General features: G+C 44.5%; 1 protein-coding gene across 1 annotated transcript in view; it reads left to right on the forward strand.

Moving 5' to 3' along the window:
* The first annotated feature begins 11,368 nt into the window (after positions 1-11,368).
* The window catches only part of MTAP (methylthioadenosine phosphorylase), a 43,244-nt gene continuing 32,219 nt past the window's right edge, over positions 11,369-22,393 (forward strand). The window contains exon 1 of the mRNA XM_011221885.3: positions 11,369-11,501. Within this exon, the coding sequence (XP_011220187.1) occupies positions 11,469-11,501 (33 nt within the window). The 5' untranslated portion in view covers positions 11,369-11,468. The remainder of the gene's footprint in view (positions 11,502-22,393) is intronic.

Raw genomic sequence — 22,393 nt, forward strand, 5'->3', positions numbered from 1 at the left:
CTATGTTGGGTACAATGAGAAATATCATCTTGGCTTTTTCACTGATGATTGTACTCACTGTTATTGGTTAACATTTCCATAATGAACAGAATAATTTTCCCCAATTCTCTTTTACAATTATATTCAATTAAATATTTTAAACATTTTTCAAAAATTTTACATATTTTATTTCATGTTGAAGCATTTCACATTACTGACATGACACATTTATAACATCTATAAGCAAAGCATTTCCAAGAACTCAAATATTTTTAATGGAATTATTTATATACTTATAGAATTACCTATATTACTAGGGAATATAGAAAATCAATTTTCTTGTTTTGGGTTGTTATTTTCCCCACAGCTTACTGTCATCAAGCCAGAAAGGGAATGCAAAGATTTCAATAGCAGCAGCTGCTTTTACATCCAGGTATTTCCCCACTTTGTTTATCCGTCCCACCAGGGAAATCGTTACTTTTGTACCATGAATAGTTGCAAGGACCATTGAGCTCTCTCTCCTTTATAACCAGCAATCACAAAGGCTCATATGGCATTTTGTCCAAAGAAGAAAGTTGATCATGGCTAATCCTACTTGAGATTATTTTTTAGGAAATTTGATTATCTGATAAATGTCAAAAATAGTATAGTCATGGGACGCCTGGGTGGCTCAGTCGGTTAAGCATCTGACTTTGGCTCAGGTCATGATCTCAGGGTCCTAGCACTGAGCCCTGTGTCAGGCTCTGCACTCAGAGTGCCGGTCTGCTTGAGATTTTCTCTCTCCCTCTCCCTCTTCCTGTCCCCCTGCTTGTGCTCTCTCTGCCTCTCTCTCAAATAAATAAACAAAATCTTTAAAAAAAAAAAAAAGTAGTATGGTCACCACTGAAAAGTCAAGGCTCTCAACCAGCCCCTGGCAAGTGTCAACACAAAAGGCAATCAAGGATCATGAAAGAAAACCAAATATTTATGTAAAGCACTCTGTCAACATTTCCTAAAAAATGTGGAGTCTTGCTATTTGAATTGTAAATTACCACATTTAAAGTAAAGTGATCGCGTGATTCATTCACTAGCTTATTGCTTATATCTGAGCATCTGAAACCTACAAAAACCTCTTCTCCTTGGAGCCAATGACACCAAGACACAGGGATTCACTTGGCACTCCTTTCCTCTGATCATCACTTTCCTCCCCATCCTCCCCAAGTCCTACTAACCTAGCTGCCCTTTCCCTGCATTGCAAATTCACTAGTCTGAACTATGTCACTTTATAGAAAAATTAAGAAACATCAGAGACCATTCAAGTTTTTCAAGTAGGCATGAAGTCAAATTTCACCATTTTAAGAAGACACACTAAGGAATTTGTTCAAAGTTGAAAATCCTAGTCACAGCATCATATATATATGTTATATATATACACGCATATATAGGTATATGCATCATATGCATATCTGTGTCTACATCATACATATACATGTATGCACATATATATCATCATATATAAATATACACACATCTTATCATGTCCCAATGTCTCATCCTTGTGGAAAATGGAAAACGACCTGGCATTCCTTAATCCTGAATTTTCTTCTTTATAAAATGGGAACAATAATTTCTACCTTATCAATTTTTTTAGGAGATACATTGTTAAATGTAACTACATGTAACTAATATGATCGACATGGTAGATATTATTTCAATAAATGTCCTTTCTGATAATGAGTTTTCTTACTAGTTCAAGTTAGAAAGTACAGCTGACTATTTCTGTAGAGTTAGAATGTAAAATTGGGGTTTAGAAGGAAAGTATTTATACATGTATCTATCTGTTTCATGTGTTCAGAATATGGATCAAGTCAAAACGCTGAAATATGAAATATGAATGGCTCAAACTTCTGAGGAGTTAAATAAATACAAATTAACCTCAAAATGGATTTTATATTTGTAAATATAATGCTTATTATTGCTGAGTGTGTAGGAAACAATTTCATTTTCTTCCCAGTAGTGCAAGGTGGCGGTAGCTTTCTATAAGATCATTTGACTCTATGAAGTGCTTGCAAAATGCCCCCTCTTTTTGATTTCCTATCTCCACTTCTAGAAATTCAACCTTAGGAAAAAAATTATATTTAAACAAATATTTGTATGATGTAGAAATAACATGAACATCCAATTAAAGGAAATATTGATTAAATGGCGACACAAAATATCCTATACAATCCAATATTGTGCAAAAATTTATAGTGAAATTATCTTCGTCTTTTAGCTTAAAATCAATTGTACATCAAATTAGAATTATAAGGATAATCTGTGAAATTCTATGCATTTGATACACTTTACAAAGTTTAAATAAGAAACATAGAGATTCACCCTAACTCTAACATGAAGGTATTAATACTATGTTTACTTTATTTCATTTCCATATTTAGGTTGCAAAGCACTTACTTAGGGATAACATAAAATTTATTTTCTTTTTTTTTTTAAGATTTTATTTATTTATTTGACAGAGAGAGACAGCCAGCGAGAGAGGGAACACAAGCAGGGGGAGTGGGAGAGGAAGAAGCAGGCTCCCAGCAGAAGAGTCTGACGTGGGGCTCGATCCCAGAACGCTGGGATCACGCCCTGAGCCGAAGGCAGACGCTTAACGACTGCGCCACCCAGGCGCCCCCATAAAATTTATTTTCTAAACTGGGACACTTTTGAGAAGGAAACTGGTAATAATAACAAGAATTAAAATGTGTTAATTGATTTATATCAGAGATAAGCTAGGATTGTCCCACTCAAACCAGGTCACCCCATATTTATCCAAGTATAAGGAGTAATTTACGGTTTGTGTGAGCAGAACTTGCTGGATCATGTGTTCATGACCACATATGGTTATATAGGTCAGAGTGCAGACCAGGTCATAGGACCTGAGGGTTATCTGCTTCCTAAATTGTTCTATCAGTGCAACAGGTAGACCTGTGAGGTCTTTTTACAATTGCTGCAAGTATTAGGGCCTTCAAATTTACATGCTTTGCACTGATTTTGCAATTTATACCCCTCAGGTTCTTACTTAATTCTTTCTTTCTCTCCTTCATTGCCTGATTTAGGTAGGCCGAGTTTCCTACCACCCCCAACGTACATTCCTTATAATATTTCCAACCAGCCACAACTCTATAAAGTTCTTTTCATGTCATCCTTTTTTTTTTTTTTTTGACTTTGATCTGAAACCACAAATTTTTGTTCATGCTAACTTAAAGGCCACCAACAACTTCCTAATAATCAATCAAATCTGATCAATCATTTTCATTCCAAATCTTAATGGACCGCTGAACCACTCTCTCTAGCCACTTCAGTTCCCCTCATACCCACCCTCACACACACACACCCCTCACTTCCATAATTTCTTGGCTCATCCCTTAAGACTCAGCTCAAATATCACTTTCTCCAGGAAGAGAGGGTAATGAGCCCTGCTCTGTGCTTTCACAGGACCCAGTATGCAGTCTCAAACTTCACGCATAATCTCACCGTCTTATGAGCTCTAATGCCTCTCTCCAGACTGGAGTTCCTTAAGGGCTGAGAGTGTACAAGTCACACATCTTTCTACCTTCAGAACTTAGATAAAAACCAGAGCACAGTGCAAAGCATAATGTAGTAATCAAGAGTTCAGACTTTGCTGTTATGACAGATTTAGGACTGAATCCCAGTGACCCCAGTTAATATAAATTTGAGAAGACTTCACATGACAATCATGATAACTCCCATCCTTGTGTTTCTCAAGCATTACATTCCATCCAGAGTTTTATTATCTTAGTTTGCTTTAATTTCGTACAATCCACAGGCCCCCAGGAGGGGTAACATTTTAAACTGCCATTGGACATTTACAACTTAACAAGAATAATAGACTTGATTGACTTTTTGATGGGGTGGGGAAGACCTGAAGGACCCAAACAATCAAGGAAACTTTTGATAGAGGCAGATCAGGAAAAAAAAGGGGGGGGGGTCAGGGTAAAGCAATGTCTCTTAATCTCCTCATCTGTGAAATGGAGATTAGAACAGTGTGTGAGGATTAAATGAAGAACAGATTGTTTTCAATAAATACTATTTTATTGTTGTTTTTGAAGATACTCAGAAGACAGAAATGATCCCACTCCCAATTTATTTTTAAGACTTTGTTTTAAAAAAAAAGACTTCCTTTCCAGACAATACATGGATTTAGCAGTGAAAGGAAGAAATGCCATTAGAGTTATTTCCTATAATTTAATTTTTCTTTGCCACCCACAGGTGTGCTTTAAGTTCTAAAAGCAGAATGAAGAGCAGAAACCACTCAAGGACCCAACCTGTGAGTCTCTCATTGCCTTAGTTTGGGCCGCTATAACAAAAATACCACAGACTGGGCGGCTTAAGCAAACATTTCTCGCAGTCTGGAGGCTGGGAAGTCCACAACAGAGGTACGGAAAAACTCAGTGCCTGGTGAAGTCTTGCTTCCTGGTTTATAGATGGCCGTCCTCTCATTGTGTCCTCACGTGGCAGAAGGGGCTGGGGAGCTCTCTGGGGTCTCTTCTACAAAAGCACTAACCCCTTGGGGAGCCTTCGTGGCTCAGTCCATTAAGCTTACAACTCAGGTCATGACATCATGGGTTGTGAGATGGAGCCCCAAGTCCTAGGGCTCCGCACTCAGCAGGGAGTCTGCTTGAAGATTCTCTCCTTCTGCCCCTCCCCCCACTCCCTCCCTCTCTCTCTCTCTCTCTAAAATAAATCTTTTAAAATTTTTTAAAAATTAAAAAAATAAAACAAAAACACTAATCCCATTCATAAGGGCTCCACCCTCATGACCTAATCACCTCCCAAAGAACTCACCTCCTAATACCATCAGCACTGGAGGTCAGGATTTTAGCATACAAATTTCGGAAGGACGCAAACATTCACTGCATAATACCTGTCATAGTTCTGATTGTGAAATACTGAACAGAGCAGATTATGTTGCAACTGTAATATTAAAATATATTGAGCACTTACAACTTCCTGCTCCTTTTCTATACAGAGCACAGAAAGGCCCATGTCTCTTTAGAACATCAAACGTCCTTTCCCTCACCAAGAGAGGTGTGTCGGGTTCAGGGCTTCATCTTGTAGTTTCCTTATCCTATTATAGAAATAATAACAGGCCTCACAGGATGTGAGGTTCCCAGGATTCTGGGATTCCAGGATAGACGGTCATTCTGTTAACCAGAATATGTTCTCGATGAGCATTATTCTAGGGAGAGTGGAAAACTAAACATGATTCTTCTTCCATAAATCCCAGTTATATGCAACTTGAGTCATCCTCCGTAGGGTCTCCAGAAATGAAAGGATAGATACAGTTTGAAGTGAACACTGAAGAACAGATAAGATGACTTGGAATGGAAGCCATTTCTAGCCATTTCTGGAGTCAAATGGACTTGGAATAGAAGGAAGAGATGGAGAAAACTGGATGAGTAAAACTTGACTGGATTGCAACAAGACAGTTCAATCGTCAGGAACTGCCAGCTGTCTGGAGCAGGCCAAGTTAAAAATAGACCCATTGGAATTGACCTTGCTTATCTCATTTCAAAGCATATGGTTCTTCCTTCAACCAGAAATACAGATGTCGAGTTATATTTATTGTTGGACATTCTACTTTTATTAAAGGTCATTATTAGGGATTGCCATCTAAAATGTGTTACAAATATTTTTTAATGAATTTAACTTCTAATTCCCTCTACAAAGTGCCCTGCAACAAATGCATTATAAATATTAGATTTAAATAATATTTTCTTCTCTTGTAACATATTACTATGCTTCTTTACTCTGACAACAGGAGCATGAAGCATTTTTCTTTATTTTTTTTAGTCTAAATAATAATTACTAACCTATAAGATAAGTACAAGGAATTTAGAAAGGTCAAATTAATTAAGCTTGCTGTGACAAAATAAATCCCAGTCTCTAGTACTAAAATGTTCATGTTAAACAGTATTATGGCCTACACTATATGGTGTCAGAGAGAAGATACATTCCTGTATTTTTTAAAAACTAATAAAATAATTTAATTTATCCAGTTTTTTCCTACAAACAGGAGTGTTAGAGAACTTGAATTATAGATAAATATTTTTTACATACCAAATAATATTAATTTTTTTTATTGAAACATTACCTGAAGGCTGGCTTGGTACATATTTGCATATCTTTTATCTATCTATCTATCTATCTATCTATCTATCTATCTATCTATCATCTATCTGTTTTTATTATGTTATGTTAGTCACCATACAGTACATCATTAGTGTTTGATGTAGTGTTCCAGGATTCATTATTTGCCTGTAACACCCAGTTCTCCATGCAATACATGCCCTCCTCAATAGCCAGCACTGGGCTACCCCCTCCCCTCTGAAACCCTTGGATTGCTTCCCACAGTCCATAGTCTCTCATGGTTCGTCTCCCCCTCTGATGTCCCCCCCCTTCAATTTTCCCTTCCTTCTCCTAACGTCCTCCATGCTATTCCTTCTGTTCCACATATGCATGAAACCATAGGATAATTGTCTTTCTCTGCTTGACTTATTTCACTTAGCTTAATCCCCTCCAGTTCCATCCATGTTGATGCAAATGGCGGGTATTCAACCTTTCTGATGGCTGAGTAATAGTTCATTGTATGTATGGACCACATCTTCTGTTGAAGGGCATCTTAGCTTCTTCTACAGTTTTGGCTACTGTGGACAATGCTGCTATGAACATTGGGTGAAGGTGCCCTTTCTTTTCACTAGGTCTGTATCTTTGGGGTTAATACCCAGTAGTGCAATTGCTGGGTCATAGGGTAGCTCTATTTTTAACTTTTTGAGGAAACTCCACACTGTTTTCCAAAGTGGCTGTACCAACTTGCATTCCCACCAACAGTGTAAGAGGGCTCCCCTTTCTCCACATCCTCTCCAACAGTATCTCTTACTTCTTATCCTAAAAAACACCAGCTACTATTCCCCAAGACAGGGGAAAGGGAAGTTAATTATTTTGAATACTGCCTATAGAAAAATGTCTCTGAACACAATTTTGTTAAGGTTTGTTGTGTCTACTTGGGAGTAATTTTTTCCCAATAGCCACACTATGTACAACGAAGACATTAAGGTTTCTGAACCTGAGTCTAGCAGTTCAGACATCTCTGGGAGCCTTTGTGTCCATATCATGGGCTTGCCTAACTGAAAATCTGAAGGCACAAAATTGCTAAAATGTATTATTACTGCTCTTAATTTTCTTATTGTCTTCTGAAGATATTTTGTTGACAATGTTCTGCTACTTCCAGAGTGGCTTTCCCTAGCTTCCAATGCCAGCCTGGAATCCACTGATAAAAGCTGTGGCCAAAACATCCTTACCCATGGTATCTGTGATACGGAAATACTGTAAAAAGATCTGAGTCACAAGAAATTGGGGCTCTGAAAGGACACTCTCAGGCTATTTAGTATTGTCATTTTGGCCCAAATTTCTAAAAGGTGGTGGGGAATTATGTGAGCTCCTTCAGCCATCACGATTTGACGGTTTTAACATGCCCACTTGAAGAGGGGGTCACCAAGCAGCTGGGGTCTCTCCTGGAGTCCCCATCCAGCATTGACACGCTGGGCAGGAGCAAGAGATGGGACTATTCCATGGGGAAACTGATACGGTTGACTGAGATGATACAATTCACACATTTGTGTAAAATTTCCTCTTGGCTATTTGATGATCCCGGAATGATTTGAAGTCTTAAAAAATAGCATGTCATATAGTCATATTTAAAGACACAAATTATTGGAGGCTCTCCCCCTACGAAGGAACTGTGGGACAGTGAAGAACCGTTGCTCAAGACATGGTGTGGACACCTACGGGCAACACCATCTCAGTCCATTGTTGGCTAGGAGCTGGAAGCCGGGGAGGGTGTATGAGGGATTACCCGGAAAAGGAAGAAGCTATTAACTCTCTGTACAGTGCCATCATCAGGATTGTTGTAAGGTGGGCTGGGTACCCCTTTAGAATTGTCTTAGAAAAACAAGGGTGCAGGTGAACAGAGGGAATTTATGGGGCAAGAACATAAGGGTAGAGCAAGATGTTACTTTCATAGACCCTTGAGATACCCATTGTCCTACTGAGAATTCCCCATGCCAGTTACAAGTTTTGTCCTCCGTTGATTCTAGGGCTTGTTAAGAAAAAGTTATCTAAAACTTGGAAATAAGCCCAAAAGGTTACCGTCTGTCTTTTCAAAGACACGCTAGGGCCTTATCCAACAAGTCTGCCCAAGGATCATCTGCTTCCGGGGTAAGTGGCAAACAATGGTCCTCACCCTTAGCCAAACCAGCTCTCTACCTGTTTTTGCATAGATTCAAACTAAGAATGATTTTTATAATCTTAGGTGGTCGGGGGAAAAATCTAAAGAAGAATATTTTGTCATATGTAAACATTATATAAAATTCAAATTTTAGTGTCCATAAAGCTGTTTTAGAATATAGCCATGTTCATTCGATGACACATCATCTACATTTTTAAGCTTCACACACTCCTTGATTTTTGCCTCTTAATAGGTAAAGTTTGCAGACCCCTTACCTAAGGGCTGTAACTTTGTTTTATTGTTTCTTATTGATAAGTCTTCAGACTCTGGTGGTAGATGTCTTGTTTGTTATGATTGATTACTTTTTTTTTTTTTTTGCAAACCTACAAATGGTATCTATTGGTAGACAAGATAACCCCGAAGGCTACAGTTTCATTTTTTTGTAAAACATAAATCAGTTTTGTATCTAATTTTGCCATCTTATTCTAACATTCTCTTTCCCTTTGTTTCGGCTTCTTATATCGTCCTTTGAATTAGCTTTGCCACCCTGCTGGCTCCTTTACTAATGAGCTAAGAACATCTCTGACACAGGCTGACTGTATATTTATTTGAGTATTATGTTTTTAACTTTCTGAAAACTTATTTTTTTTTACGATTTTATTTATTTATTTGCCAGAGAGAGAGGGAGAGAGGGACAGGGAGCACAAGCAGGGGGAGCAACAGAGGGAGAGGGAGAAGCAGGCTCCCTGCTGAGCAGGGAACCCAATGTGGGGCTCGATCCCAGGACCCTGGGATCATGACTTGAGCTGAAGGCAGAAGCTTAACCAACCCACCCAGGTGCCCCTCTGAAAGCTTATTTTGACACATTCTTCTAAAATGGGTTTTTATTAAAAGAACGCTGTGGGCACCTAGGTGGCTCGGTTGGTTAAGCATCTGCCTTCAGCTCAGGTCCTGATCCCAGAGTCCTGAGATCCAGCCCCACGTTGGGCTCCCGGCTCAGCAGGGAGTCTGCTTCTCCCTCTGCCCCTCACCCCACTCTCGTGCTCTCGCTTACTCTCTCAAATAAATAAATAAATAAATAAATAAAATCTTAAAAAAAAGAAACCAACCTGTAATGGCTGTTGTGAGTTCAAATCACCTATAGTTTGCCAGTCCTATGCTCCTAAGTATTTGTATGCTTTTTTCTCATAATGCTTAATGACGAAAACTGCAGGTCCCCTTGGGAGGTGGATAAATTTGTCTTGAACTACATTTCTCTCTCTCTCTCTCTCTCTCTCTCTCTCTCTCTCACACACACACACACACACACACACACACACACACACACACCACACATAGTGCCTGACAGCCAGCTGGTGGGTGGGTGCCTGGTTTCTTACAAGATGTCAGAAAATTGCTTAAATATTGTCTAGAATTGCTAATTTCCTCCTATTAAATGGCTTGTGAATTACATCCCTCAAAAAAAAAACAGACCAGATTTGGGACAATTTTCCCTTCACAGACATCACATGCTCAAGAGCAAATGATTGAGCCCAGACCTGCAAGTTACAGTAGAAAAGTCCAGAAGTCCAGTTTAACCCCTTCCAAGTTTCCACCTCCTTCTCTGAGGGTCTTCTAATGCTTCCAGGATCCAACCTGTTTACAGGGCATAGCTTTTGGCAGAGACCCAATACTGAGTAGAAACCGGACTTGCTGGTCACATCAAAGCACATAAGTTGGTCAAGGTCCCCTAATTACCAAGCAGCCATAAACCCCAGGGTATCAGGGTCCCCACAATAGTTACTTTCTGATCAGTGGGCTTCCTGTTCCCCAGCAGAGCAATCAGCAGACAGGCTCCTAAAAAATCATATTTGAGGGACTCCCAGCCTTCTGCCCTTTCAAAAGAACGCCCCAATCTTCTACTTTCTATTCTCAGCCATTTCATTTTGTAACTTCAAAGAACTAGGGAAAAAAAAAAATTTACATTGTAAGAAAAGTTAGACCTAGAGCAAAAAATAACAGGAGAGTGAAAGTCTTTACTATTTCAGTGAACAGGTTGTATGAGTGCCCCCCCAACAGTGATATTTTAAATGAAATTGCACTTGTGTTTTGTTTCAGTGTTTTGCTTCTGTAGGGAAAGAAGGCAGTATATTCTTCCACAGCCATCCTCCCATCCCCGAAAACGTGCAGTATTTTTGAGTCTCAGAACAGGACTGCCACCCAGCATTTAGTTTGGGGGAGCTTAATCCATCAAGGGAGGTTAAACTGGATTATCCTAGCAGGGGACGGATGGGGACTTTGAGAAGAAGGGATTATCCAAGTGGAGATCTGGTGCTCTGCGTTGGGGGGGCGGGGGCAGAAATGATCAGTATTGAACGATGAACCCACGGTCTGGATTCTGAATCTGGGTGTACTGGACATTGGCAGGGGTGGGAGGGGTTAAAGATGGCCTTGGCCGCGTCAAGCCAAACTGGGGTTTGGCAGTGTCTCACCCCCTTAAAAGCCTCCTCACAAACTGAAGATGAGTAAACTATAGTTTGCACATCAGGAAGGTTATCCAGTAGCACGTTAGTCTGTTTATTTCCTTTTTGTCATCCCCGAGTCTGGGGCCAACCCAGTCCCTTCTTCGTCCCCCAGGAATTAAGGGACAGGAGCAAACCCCTGGTGGCGTCGCGGCGGTAGGAAGAGCAAGGCGCGGCCGCTGGGTGTCAGCAGCTGGAGGGAATGTCGGCGAACAGCCAGTTCCCTCGGGAGGAGTCGTCTCCCTCCCGCGAGAACTTCTGGAACGAGGATCAGCCAGATTTTACGGAGGAGGCCGAGAACGCAGCTATTAGTGTGGGCAGAGCACGGGGTGGCGCTCTTCCTCGTAGGGATCTTGCAAAAGTTAACGGAGCTGGTTAAAGTATAAAGCGCAGAGTGAAGGCCAATACAAGGGCTCGGCCAACGGTCTCCGTTATTATCCTAGTCGTGTACCCGTTACTTAGACCTGGGGTGGAGAAAGAAACCACGGAGAACCGGAAAGGTCTGCAAAAGGGGCGGGACGCGGGAACCTCGAATTGAGGAAGGGGGTGGCGGGGGCGATCCCACACTAGCAGCCAATCCAGCTGTCCCGGGGAGGAAGAGGAGGAGCCAGGGCCGCCCCCGGGACTCCGCACTGCTTAGTCCCGCGCTGCCGCTCCCACGGGCTCGTCTGCTGGGCCCCGCGAATCCGCCGCCGCAGTCGCCACCCCGCGCAGGCATGGCTTCAGGTGCCACCCCTACGGCAGTGAAGGTGAGATGAGCCGTCCCGGCGGCTGCAGTCCTCCCGGCTCTGTGCGCTCGCTCCCGCCCCGGGGGACCGCGCCCCAGAGCCACGCGCCCGGCCTGTGCGCCCCCGCCACGGCGGCCAGGGTCTGGGGCCCAGCCCCTGGGTCGCTTGCCCGGCGGCAGGGGTTGGGGGAGAGGGAGCGCTTGCAATCTCGCCCCCCACGACCACCTCGGGCTCATAACGTACCCGCGCCGCGCGGGGAATGGGCAAGCCCCTTTGGAGAAGAGCAGTGGGTGGAGGCTGCGCCTGCCCCCCAGCCTTCCCCCTCACCACTGCTTTCCGGGGGCCAGCGAGGGTGCAGGCAGGGTGGGCGCCTGCAGCTGCTGAGACCAACTCCTTGTGCCTGCCGGACTCAGGCTTCCGCTCCGACTCGGCTTGCTGAGCCCACGTGAACTGGGTGCTTGCTTTTTTGCAAGCTTCCGGTTTTTTTCTTATTCCTCCAAACGCAGGGCTTTTCTGGCCTGAAGTTGTCCCTGCGGGGCAATGCTTGGGGAATTCTGAGACTTTTTGACCTCACTGAAATGAACCACGGGGCCGCTCCCTGTTTGGAGGCCTCTGAGTTTAAACTGTTTTGTTTGCAACCTTGAAAGTTAGAGATCAGTTTCCTTGTGCCCTCGGACCTCACAGGTCTCCGTACAAGAGATCATTGTTCGGTGGGAGCTTTGGCCAGAGGAGGACACGAGTTCTGAAGGGTGCAGCGAGCTTCCCTGGGGCTTTGAAACACTTATATCCTGGTTGGTGTCTTGGAAGAGAGAGTGTGTAGAATTACAGTGCAATGGAAAAATTGATGCTAAAATTCAAGATTTCTTGTAGGTTGTTCACGATTGGCTAAGAACTCAGTTAATTTGTTTGACTTTAGAAATTCATGGTCGATGGCATAGGAAGGTCAGGGATAGATCCTTCTTCGGGTATCCCCTGATTCCCGCCTTTGTGTTGAGTTCTGGGAGAAGGCAGATCCCTGCGGTGCGTATTCAGCCAGAATGATGAGTTTATGAGGCTCTTGTAGCTTTTAATGAGACACTCACAAGGAGAAGGAGTAGGGTGGAGAGTGTTGCATTCATACTTAGAGACATGAAATTCGTTTTTACATTTTGAAAAGAATCTTGGATTTAGCAAATACTTGGAGAAAGCCTCTCCCTTACCGGTAACAGAGAACAAGGCAGAAGGCTTTTATGAAGCTTATGTGCAGAGTAGGTGAGCCAGTGCCTTAGGTGTCCGTCTGGAAGTGGGGCTTTCCTGCAGGGTTTGCTGGGATGGTTACAATTATGTGTCTGGCACATCGTTGAAACTTATTAAATGTTAGTGCTTATAAGAGGGGGGAGCTGAAATTAATTTTCATGTCTTTTCTCCAGCAGTTATTGTCATAGGTCTTACTAGGCTGCAGGTTTCAGTGGGTAAGCAGGAAGTGAGCACCTTTCCCTTGCAGGAATACCCTTAAAATGACATTAAAAGCAGAGAGGGATGATTTTAAAAAAAATTTTTTTAGTTAAATTCAATTTAATTAACATGTACTATGTTATTAGTTTCAGAGGTAGAGGTCAGTGATTCATCAGTTGCATTTAACACCCAGTGCTCAATACATCACATGCCCTCTTCAATGCCCTCACCCAGTTACCCTGTCCCCCACCTGCCGCCCCTCCAGCCACCCTGTTTGTTCCCTATAGTTAAGAGTCCCTTATGGTTTGCCTCCCTCACAGAGAGGAATGATGTTGAAAACAGTCTCACTTCGGTCTTGCTTGGCATTCTCCAGCCACACAGCTTCCTGGGCAAATTAGTGCAGTGCATTTAACTGCAGAATGGGGGCTGATTAGGGCCCTGATATAATTATTGAATGACGTGTATTTTTGGTCCTGGCGAGCTGCTGAATATAAAATTAAGAGGGACGAATAGTTCTAGGCCTGCCTGCTGATTGCTCTTTGAGCTTAGAAAGGTGACAGCTTTGCTCCGAGCATCCACGGTGGCAACACCAAATCCCCCAGACTGCTGAGGCAACATCCCGTATGGGAGACTGCAGGTGCTAGCGTGCAGAGCAAACCAGGCTCAGAAAACCATACGCCCTCCCCAGATCGTAGACTGGGGAGCTGGGACGTTTCTGAAGACCTTGTAGCCACACATACCCCTTTTTGTGGACGTAAAGCTGAGGCCCGGAGAGATGGACTAAGGTGTCCAGAACTACACCGCTGGACCTAGATAGTGATAGAACTGGGCCTGGAGCCTGGCCTTCCACCAACCAGGGGCTGTGAAGCAGTTCTGAAACCTGACATGTGGTCTTTGGGCCCCGTTTTATTGTGTGAGTAGAGAGATATGCAGCCTGCCCCCCTGTGCGCACTGGACGCTCTCCCGTGCTATTAATGACAGCTGTTGCTGGGAGGACCCCAGGGAGACAGCATCCTCCAGCATCAGCCATGGGCAGGTGGTATGCATGACCATGCAGAGGGCTGAACAGGTCTTTGGCACCCCAACAGAACATTCTAAAGGGCTCTTTCAATGGGCTGTGGCTCCCCCAGGCTGCTGCCCAGCCTTTGCCATGGGGGATTAAAAATAAGCCTTATGAATCATGGTTGTTATGACAAGGAGGGCATATGGTCCCATCAGAAGTGGGTGGTGGGCTATCAGCACAATGGCATTAAGAGAGACAGACAAGTCACGGAGTCTAGACTGGGATGAATGGGCCTTTTAAGTTCTCCTTTTGGCACCTGAGTGTGGCTGGCAGAGGCCTTCAGACTGAAAGTCCTTGAGTGACCCTCAGAAACCAGGGGACAGCCGACCCACAGGTCCCATTTGGAAGCCAGAGGACGAGCAGGCCTTCATTTTTTTGCTTAGGGCCATGGTGGCATTTTGGGCAGAACACTCCTTTTGTAGGACTGTCCTGGGCATTGTAGGACCTCTGGTGCATCCTGGACCCCTCCCCACAAAATGCCAGTCCCCTCCCCCCAGTCATCGTGGCAGCTGGAAATGTCCACATGGGTTTCCAGACACTCCCAGGAGAGCCAGTACGCGCTGGGATGAGCGACAGACAGAGATGGCCTGGTGAGGAGATGCAGGGACGGCCCAGTGTGTGTCCTGACCAGCAGAGAAAGACCTAAGATAAGGGGCCTTCTGTTGTCTGGAGGGGTGTTTCTTTTTATTTTGCTTTTGCTGGAGGTGGGAGGATAGACAGAAACAGTGACAGATATTAATGCGTTATTTCCTTTGATTCTCCTAATTCCACGGAGTAAGGAAGAATCTTACCTTTTCGGCACAGATGAGCAAACAGGGGATATACATTTTTGTGCGCAATGGACCCTCATCCTTCACTGTGACTGTGATCACCGTATTCTAGCCCGTGTCTCAGAAGCAGCTACGGCAGTAGTTCTCAATGTGCGTGATGCATCCGCACCCCCCTGGGGATTTGTAAGAAATGCACATTATCGGGCCCCATGCCAGTCCTGCTGAATCAGGAGCATGGGGCAGGGGGCTGCAGTCTGGGTTTTGAAGAGCCTCCATATATTCAGAATCCAGCGAAAATGTGACAACTGCTGACCCAGAGAGCTTTGAAGAGGCCGGGCACCTGCACTTCTGACAAGCCCTTCGGGTGATTCTTGGTGTATGAGTTTCCTGTGGCTGCTGTAACCATCACCACAGACCCGATGGCATCAAACTGTGCCCAGGGATTCTCTCGCAGTCCTGGAGGTTAGAAGTACAGAATGAGTCCTGCTGGACTAAAACCTGGCTGTTGGGGCAGCTTCTCTTGGAGGATCCGAGAGAGCATCTGTTTCCTTGCTTTTCCAGCTTCTAGAAGTCACCAGCATTCTTTGGCATCATGTCACCTTCTCCCTCATGGGACCGTCTTATAAGGACACCCGTGGTTACCTTTAGGGCCTATCCAGATAATCCAGGATGATCTCCCTATCTCAAGAGCTTTGACTTAGGTAAGGTAACATGCAGAGGTTCTGGGAATCAGGACACAGACAGGACCTGCTCTCAGGAGCGTGATTTAGCCTGTGACACTCAGCTGGCCCACACTGTGGCACTTCAAGGTCCAGGCCCCAGGGTGAGGGTGAACGATGCTGGCTGCACACCTTGCCCTGCCCAGTTCATCGAGTCTCTGGAATCTTGGACCTGAGCTTTGGTATCGAGCGCTCCCCGAGGGACTCTCCTGTCCAGGAGCTGACCCAGGGGGAGCACTGGGCAGATTGCTGCTGCTGTCGCACAAGGGGAGAGCTCCACAGAATACAGTAAGAGTTGAGGAAAAGCCTTCTCAGAAAAATGGGCAATTTCAGGAGGCACAACTGTATCTTTAAAGAGGGTGTCTGCCCATTGGAATAACATCCCGACTTTGTGAGGGGAGGTCGGTTCGATGTCCTGAGCCCTAAGGTTATCTGACCAAAATACCACATTCCTCTGTTAGTGTGTTAGCGTCACCGTACCGAGTACCGAGGCACCACACACTGGGCGGCTGAAGCAACAGCAGGGTATCTCCTCAGAGCCTGGAGGCGGGAAGGCCAGCATCGAGCTGTCAGCAGTGTGGGTTGCTTTTGAGGCCTCTTGGCTTGCGGACGGCCAGCTTCTTCCTGCGCCTCACACGGTCTTCCCTCTGGGGGTGTGTGTGTTCCCGATCTTGCTTTATAGGCCACTGGTCGTCATGGATTAGGGCCCTCCCTGTGACTGCATTTAACCTAATTATCTCATCAAAGAGCCTCTTTCCACAATCGTTACCTTCAGAGGTATGGGTGTGGGGGCTTCAACCTAAGATTTGGGGAGGGGAGAACCAATGCAGCCCATAACCGTCACCCACAAGGGCGGCTTACAGCAAGAAGCGTCTTGTCCGAGATTGGGCCACCAGCATCGCTGTGGACCGTAGTGCGGGTTTTGAACAGGCCACCCAGACTGAGACATTTGGCCACTCTCTCCCCACACAGCTGGGCTTCCGGGATTTTACAAGGCTCTGGGAGGCTCCAAGCCAGGTTGGCTCAATAAAAGGAGAACTTTTGTCTCTTGCGCTTGCCAAATATGTCCATGGCAACCAGAGCTGAAGGCCTGAAGTGCTCAGATCAGGGATCGCCGCGGGCTTGAGCTCTGGTCCTCTCGCCTCATCGTGAGTTTGAAGCACTCAGAGGCAGCCCACCTCCCTGCCGTGAGCTAGCCTCAGCTGCTTGGGCTGCTGTGGTTTGAGAATGCCGACACAGAGTGCTAGGTTCTTGGAGGTAGTGTATCCAGGCCTCAAAGTGATGGCGAGTGGTTCTTGAAACCAAGTGGGCTGTGTGAAATCTCCTGGGTCCAGGTACTAGGGGAAATAGACAAAGGGTAGGGGTTCATAGGAGCCCTTTCAGCATTGCTGGAAATAACCATTCTGGCCAGGTTAAGCCAACATTTAGATAAAATGCTTTTGCACTCTCAGGGAGGAAGTCAAACCCTCTTTTTTTAGGGAAATTGACTCAGTGGTCTGTCAGTGGGAAAGTGTGAGATGAACCAGTAGCTATTAAAAGTTGGCAATGACCATGATTGACCAGGGATTCTCTGTTTCAGAGCTTTATCTCGTGTAAGGAAGTCCTGGCTGGGCAGGATTGGCCCAGAAATTCCATCCCAGTCCTCAAATATATTTCTAGGCAATCTAGGATTACCTGGACTAAAGGCTGATGCTTCTGGCCCAGGAGGCCTGGTAAGGTCTTGTCATTGCTTCCCGAGTGTGGGTGAGGTCACTGATGGAGAGGCCCCTCCCTTTTGAGGTGTTTGCTTAGATCCCCAAAGTCATTGGGAATCTGTGACATTGGCTCAGAACTTGGCCTCTCTGAGCATCAGTTTCCTCAGTACGTGGAGAGAGTAAAACTTTCCTGATGGGGTATGATGTTATAAAGGACTCCAGGAGATATTGAGAGACAATATATCATAGCAGTTGAGCATGAAAGACCTCGGTTCCTTTTCTGTCTTTCCTTCTTATAATTTATTGTTGGACGAGTTTCTTAACTTGATGCTTTTCTTTTGTCTTTGGGGAAATGGGTGTAATACTGTAGGGCATATCTTACTGGGTGGTTGTGAAGATCAAATGAGGTAAGGTGGCTGGAGCACTTAGCACAGTGCCTGGGACATCTAAGTACTCAGATGCAGTGACTTTATTACCAAGGCAGGTACTGAGTCAGCGATTGAATTTAGAGGCTCCAGGTGACAATGAATTAGGCCATGGTGCTTGCAAGTTCCATCCTAGTTGTACTTTGCTGTGGAGCCAGCAGGTGGCGACATTGCCCCATCCTGGCACTGATGGCCTCCCTCTGCTGCAGGAAAATGGTTAGAGGTCCGTTTCCCGCTGTGGCAGTAGGCAGTTGCTACACTTGTCCTGTATACCTTGCAAGATAGGACTTTCTATAAACAACTGGAGCCAGTTGGGTGACTGGACATGCTCACCTACAGATAATTCCAGTGCCAGAGACCCCATCCCAGCCTTTCTGGGGAACAGGAACAGCTCTTGCTTTCATGCCCAGTTCATGTTGCTCTCGGAGGGGCTGAGTTACCAGCTACCTAATGCAGTTTTGCAGCCGGGGCGCTGTGGACTGAAGCTTGGGGTGCTGACCATGGGCTCAAGGGCACTGAACTTCGGCAGGACCCCTGGTCAGGATTTGTTAGTCACTGCCGCGGTGCTGGACTAGCTGGCCCCAAACTGAGAGATGGTTTCACAACAGTCAGTTTTGTTGTGTATGTGCAAGTCTGAGAGTCCAGTGTTGAATGCAGAATATGAGATGCTGTGGCTCAGGGGACATCCAGAAACAGCCAAGTCAAAGTGGTAATAAGCCTTTAAAAAAAGGGGGGGGGAGTGCCTGGGTGGCACAGCGGTTGGGCGTCTGCCTTCGGCTCGGGGCGTGATCCCGGCGTTATGGGATCGAGCCCCACATGGCTCCTCTGCTGTGAGCCTGCTTCTTCCTCTCCCACTCCCCCTGCTTGTGTTCCCTCTCTTGCTGGCTGTCTGTCTCTGTCAAATAAATAAATAAAATCTTTAAAAAAAAAAAAAAGGCAGAAGTTTTCAAGAGCAACAGAATCCCCCAAGATTAGGCTGAAAATAATTTCAGAGTCAGCAGTTCAGTTTTGTGACCTAGGGTGAGGACGAAGGCTGGGCAGTTTATTAGCCCCGCCCCCATGGTCTGGGGTGCCTCCGAGGTGCATGAAACGATAAAATGGAGAAGCCAGCTGGAGGAAGGGTTAGGATTGTGTGACACTGATTTACAATTTTTTAGCGGATTGGCATGATTTAAGTGTACTGACTTAAACAAACACTTCTGTTGATTTAAAAATCAACTAATACTGGTTAGTCTTAACGATGATCTGTGGTGGCAAGGAGAGAGAGGTGGGGTTGGCCCAGAATGGAACCTGCTGTGGTTTCAACAACGTACCACAAGGTGGCACCAACTTCAAAAACTGGTTTAGCCACTTGAGGAAGTTGTGGGGACACTTTTAAACTTCTGAATCCTGTAACTAGCAGTTGTTCAGTAAAATCTCACTAAATTGCCCCTCCTGTTTGGTTTGGTTTTGTTTCCAGAAAACTGAGGGCCAGAGAGGTAGCCATTCATAATGATATAAAATCAACTTGTGGAACCTGATCTGAAAATTATTCAGGTGCTCGGTGACTTCTTAACCTGGAATTTTTTCTCAAGGAGCTGCTTTCATTGAGTAGAAATTTTACTCAAGTGACAAACTTTTCATTGAAAAAAAAAATGCTCAGGTCGCTTTCCATTTGGTTTCTAATGAAGTGTCCTCTCTCTAACTTGTGACTGCTAATTTAAATACTATTCTTCCTTGTCAGCCCAGAGAAGCCTTAATGATCTCTGTCATTTAATTTTTAGTTAACAATTCAGTTAATATTTAGCTGTCTTTGTAACTGCTCTTGTTTGTGTTTCTTAGTCATCAAATTAGATTAACTCTGGAGTTGCAGGGCCAGGTTCCTGTAACTCCCATTAGTCCCCAAAGATGAGGGCTGATAAGTTCATCTCTGGAAAATGCAACACAACACTTGGACTTAAAAAAATATATATATATAGGAAGGATAGTTTGATTTTATAAATATACATAACTTTTCATGCTTTTCCCAACTCTTCTATCCATGATCTCTTACAACTCTGTGATTTTAGTGGCATAGGAAAGAAAATCTTTCTCATTTCTTTTTTTTTCTTTTTAAAGATTTTATTTATTTATTTGACAGAGACAGCCAGCGAGAGAGGGAACACAAGTAGGGGGAGTGGGAGAGGAAGAAGCAGGCTCCCAGCGGAGAAGCCTGATGTGGGGCTCGATCCCAGAACGCTGGGATCATGCCCTGAGCCAAAGGCAGACGCTTAACTGCTGTGCCACCCAGGCGCCCCTCTCATTTCTTTATCTAATGTTACAATGAGGCGATAAATGGGAAGATAGACCACGGGAGGGAGGGAGTCTTCCTCAACTGGCTACCGGCAAGTGACAGAGCAGCAGAGTGCAAAATCAGAACTTTTAGAAGTCTGCTCCGGTGAGGGGCTTCCCTGCTTGAAATGTGCTCAGGGGGCGAAGAGGGGCAGAATTGTAGGTGGGACAGTGTGGTCTCAGGATATCCCAGGGTCACAGGAAGACTGAGGGTGCCTGAGTGTAGCAGAGCTCCCAGGCATCAGGATGCGGAAGCCGGCTGCAAACAGAGAGCCCAAGAGTGGGCTCTCAGCTTGGGGTTTGGATAAATGGAACCGTGGCACTGTCAGGTGACCACTCTGCGAGCAGCGGCCCAGTGAGCCGCAGAACCGGGGAGATCCCCTTCCCTGCCATGTAGGGATAGAGGGAACATACCTCAATATCATAAAAGCCATATACGAAAAACAGCTAATATCATCCTAATGAGGAAAAACAGAGCTTTCTGCTAAGGTCAGGAACACAGCAGGGAATGTCCATGATCACCACTGCAGTTCAATATAGTACTGGAAGTCCTAGCCTCAGCAATCAGACAACAAAAAGAAATAAAGGGCATCCAGATTGGCAAAGAAGAAGTCGAACTCTTAACTCTTCGCAGACATGATACTCTATGTAGAAAACCCAAAAGACTCCACCCCCGAAATTGCTAGAACTCATACAGGAATTCAGCAAAGTGGCAGGATATAAAATCAATGCACAGAAGTCAGTTGCATTTCTATACACTAACAATGAGACTGAAGAAAGAGAAATTAAGGAGTCGATCCCATTTACAATTGCATCCAAGACCATATGATACCTAGGAATAAACCTAACCAAAGATGTAAAGGATCTGTATTGTGAAAACTATAGAACACTCATGAAAGAAACTGAAGAAGACACAAAGAAATGGAAAAACGTTCCATGCTCATGAATTGGAAGAACAACTACTGTTAAAATGTCTATGCTACCTAGAGCAGTCCACACATTCAGTGCAATCCCTATCAAAATACCATCAGCATTTTTCATAGAGCTGGAATAAACAATCCTAAAATTTGTATGGAACCAGAAAAGACCCCGAATAGCCAGAGGAATGTTGAAAAAGAAAACCAAAGCTGGTGGCATCACAATTCCGAACTTCAAGCTCTGTTACAAAGCTGTGATCACCAAGACAGCATGGTACTGGCACAAAAACAGACACATAGATCAGTGGAACAGAATAGAGAACCCAGAAATGGACCCTCGACTCTATGGTCAACTAATCTTCGACAAAGCAGGAAGGAATATCCGATGGAAAAAAGACAGTCTCTTCAACAAGTTGTGTTGGGAAAATTGGGCAGCCACATGCAGAATAATGAAACTGGACTATTTCCTTACACCATACACAAAAATAGACTCAAAATGGATGAAAGACCTAAATGTGAGACAGGAATCCATCAAAACCCTAGAGGAGAACATAGGCAATAACCTTTTTGACCTTGGCCGCAGCAACTTCTTGCTAGACACATCACTGGAGGGAAGGGAAACAAAAGCGAAAATGAACTATTGGGACTTTATCAAGATAAAAGTCTTTTACACAGCAAAGGAAACAGTCAACGAAACTAAAAGGCAACCTACAGAATGGGAGAAGATATTTGCCAAATGGGAGAAGATAATAGCCAAATATATAAAGAATTTATCAAACTCAACACCCAAAACCCAAAAAATCTAGTCAAGAAGTTGGCAGAAGACAGAAACAGACATTTCTCCAAAGAAGACATCCAAATGGCCAACAGACACATGAAAAATGTTCGCATTACTCGGCATCAGGGAAATGCAAAATTAAAACCACAATGAGATACCACCTCACACCAGCTAGGATGGCTAAAATTAATAACTTAGGAAACAGCAGGTGTTGGCGAGGATGAGGAGAAAGGGGGACTGTCTTACACTGTTGGTGGGAATGCAGGCTGGTGCAGCCACTGTGGAAAGCAGTATGGAGTTCCTCAAAACTTGAAAAATAGAGCCATCCTATAGCCCAGCAATTGCAGTACTAGACATTTATCCAAAGGATGCAAACATAGTGATCTGAAGGGGCACCTGCACCCCAGTGTTTATAGCAGCAATGTCCACAATAGCCAAACTATGGAAAGAACCCAGAAGTCCACTGACAGATGAATGGATAAAGAAGATGTGTTGTATATATATACAACGGAATATTATGCAGCCATCAAAACCACAGAATCTTGCCATTTGCAGCAACACGTACAGAACTAGAGGGAATTATGCTAAGTGAGATTAAGTCAGTCAGAAAGATAGGGGCGCCTGGGTGGCACAGCGGTTAAGCATCTGCCTTCGGCTCAGGGCGTGATCCCAGCGTTGTGGGATGGAGCCCCACATCAGGCTCTTCTGCTATGAGCCTGCTTCTTCCTCTCCCACTCCCCCTGCTTGTGTTCCCTCTCTCGCTGGCTGTCTCTATCTCTGTCGAATAAATAAATAAAAATCTT

The sequence above is a fragment of the Ailuropoda melanoleuca genome, chromosome 7 (genome assembly GCF_002007445.2).
Source record: "Ailuropoda melanoleuca isolate Jingjing chromosome 7, ASM200744v2, whole genome shotgun sequence".
Lineage (NCBI taxonomy): Eukaryota > Metazoa > Chordata > Mammalia > Carnivora > Ursidae > Ailuropoda > Ailuropoda melanoleuca.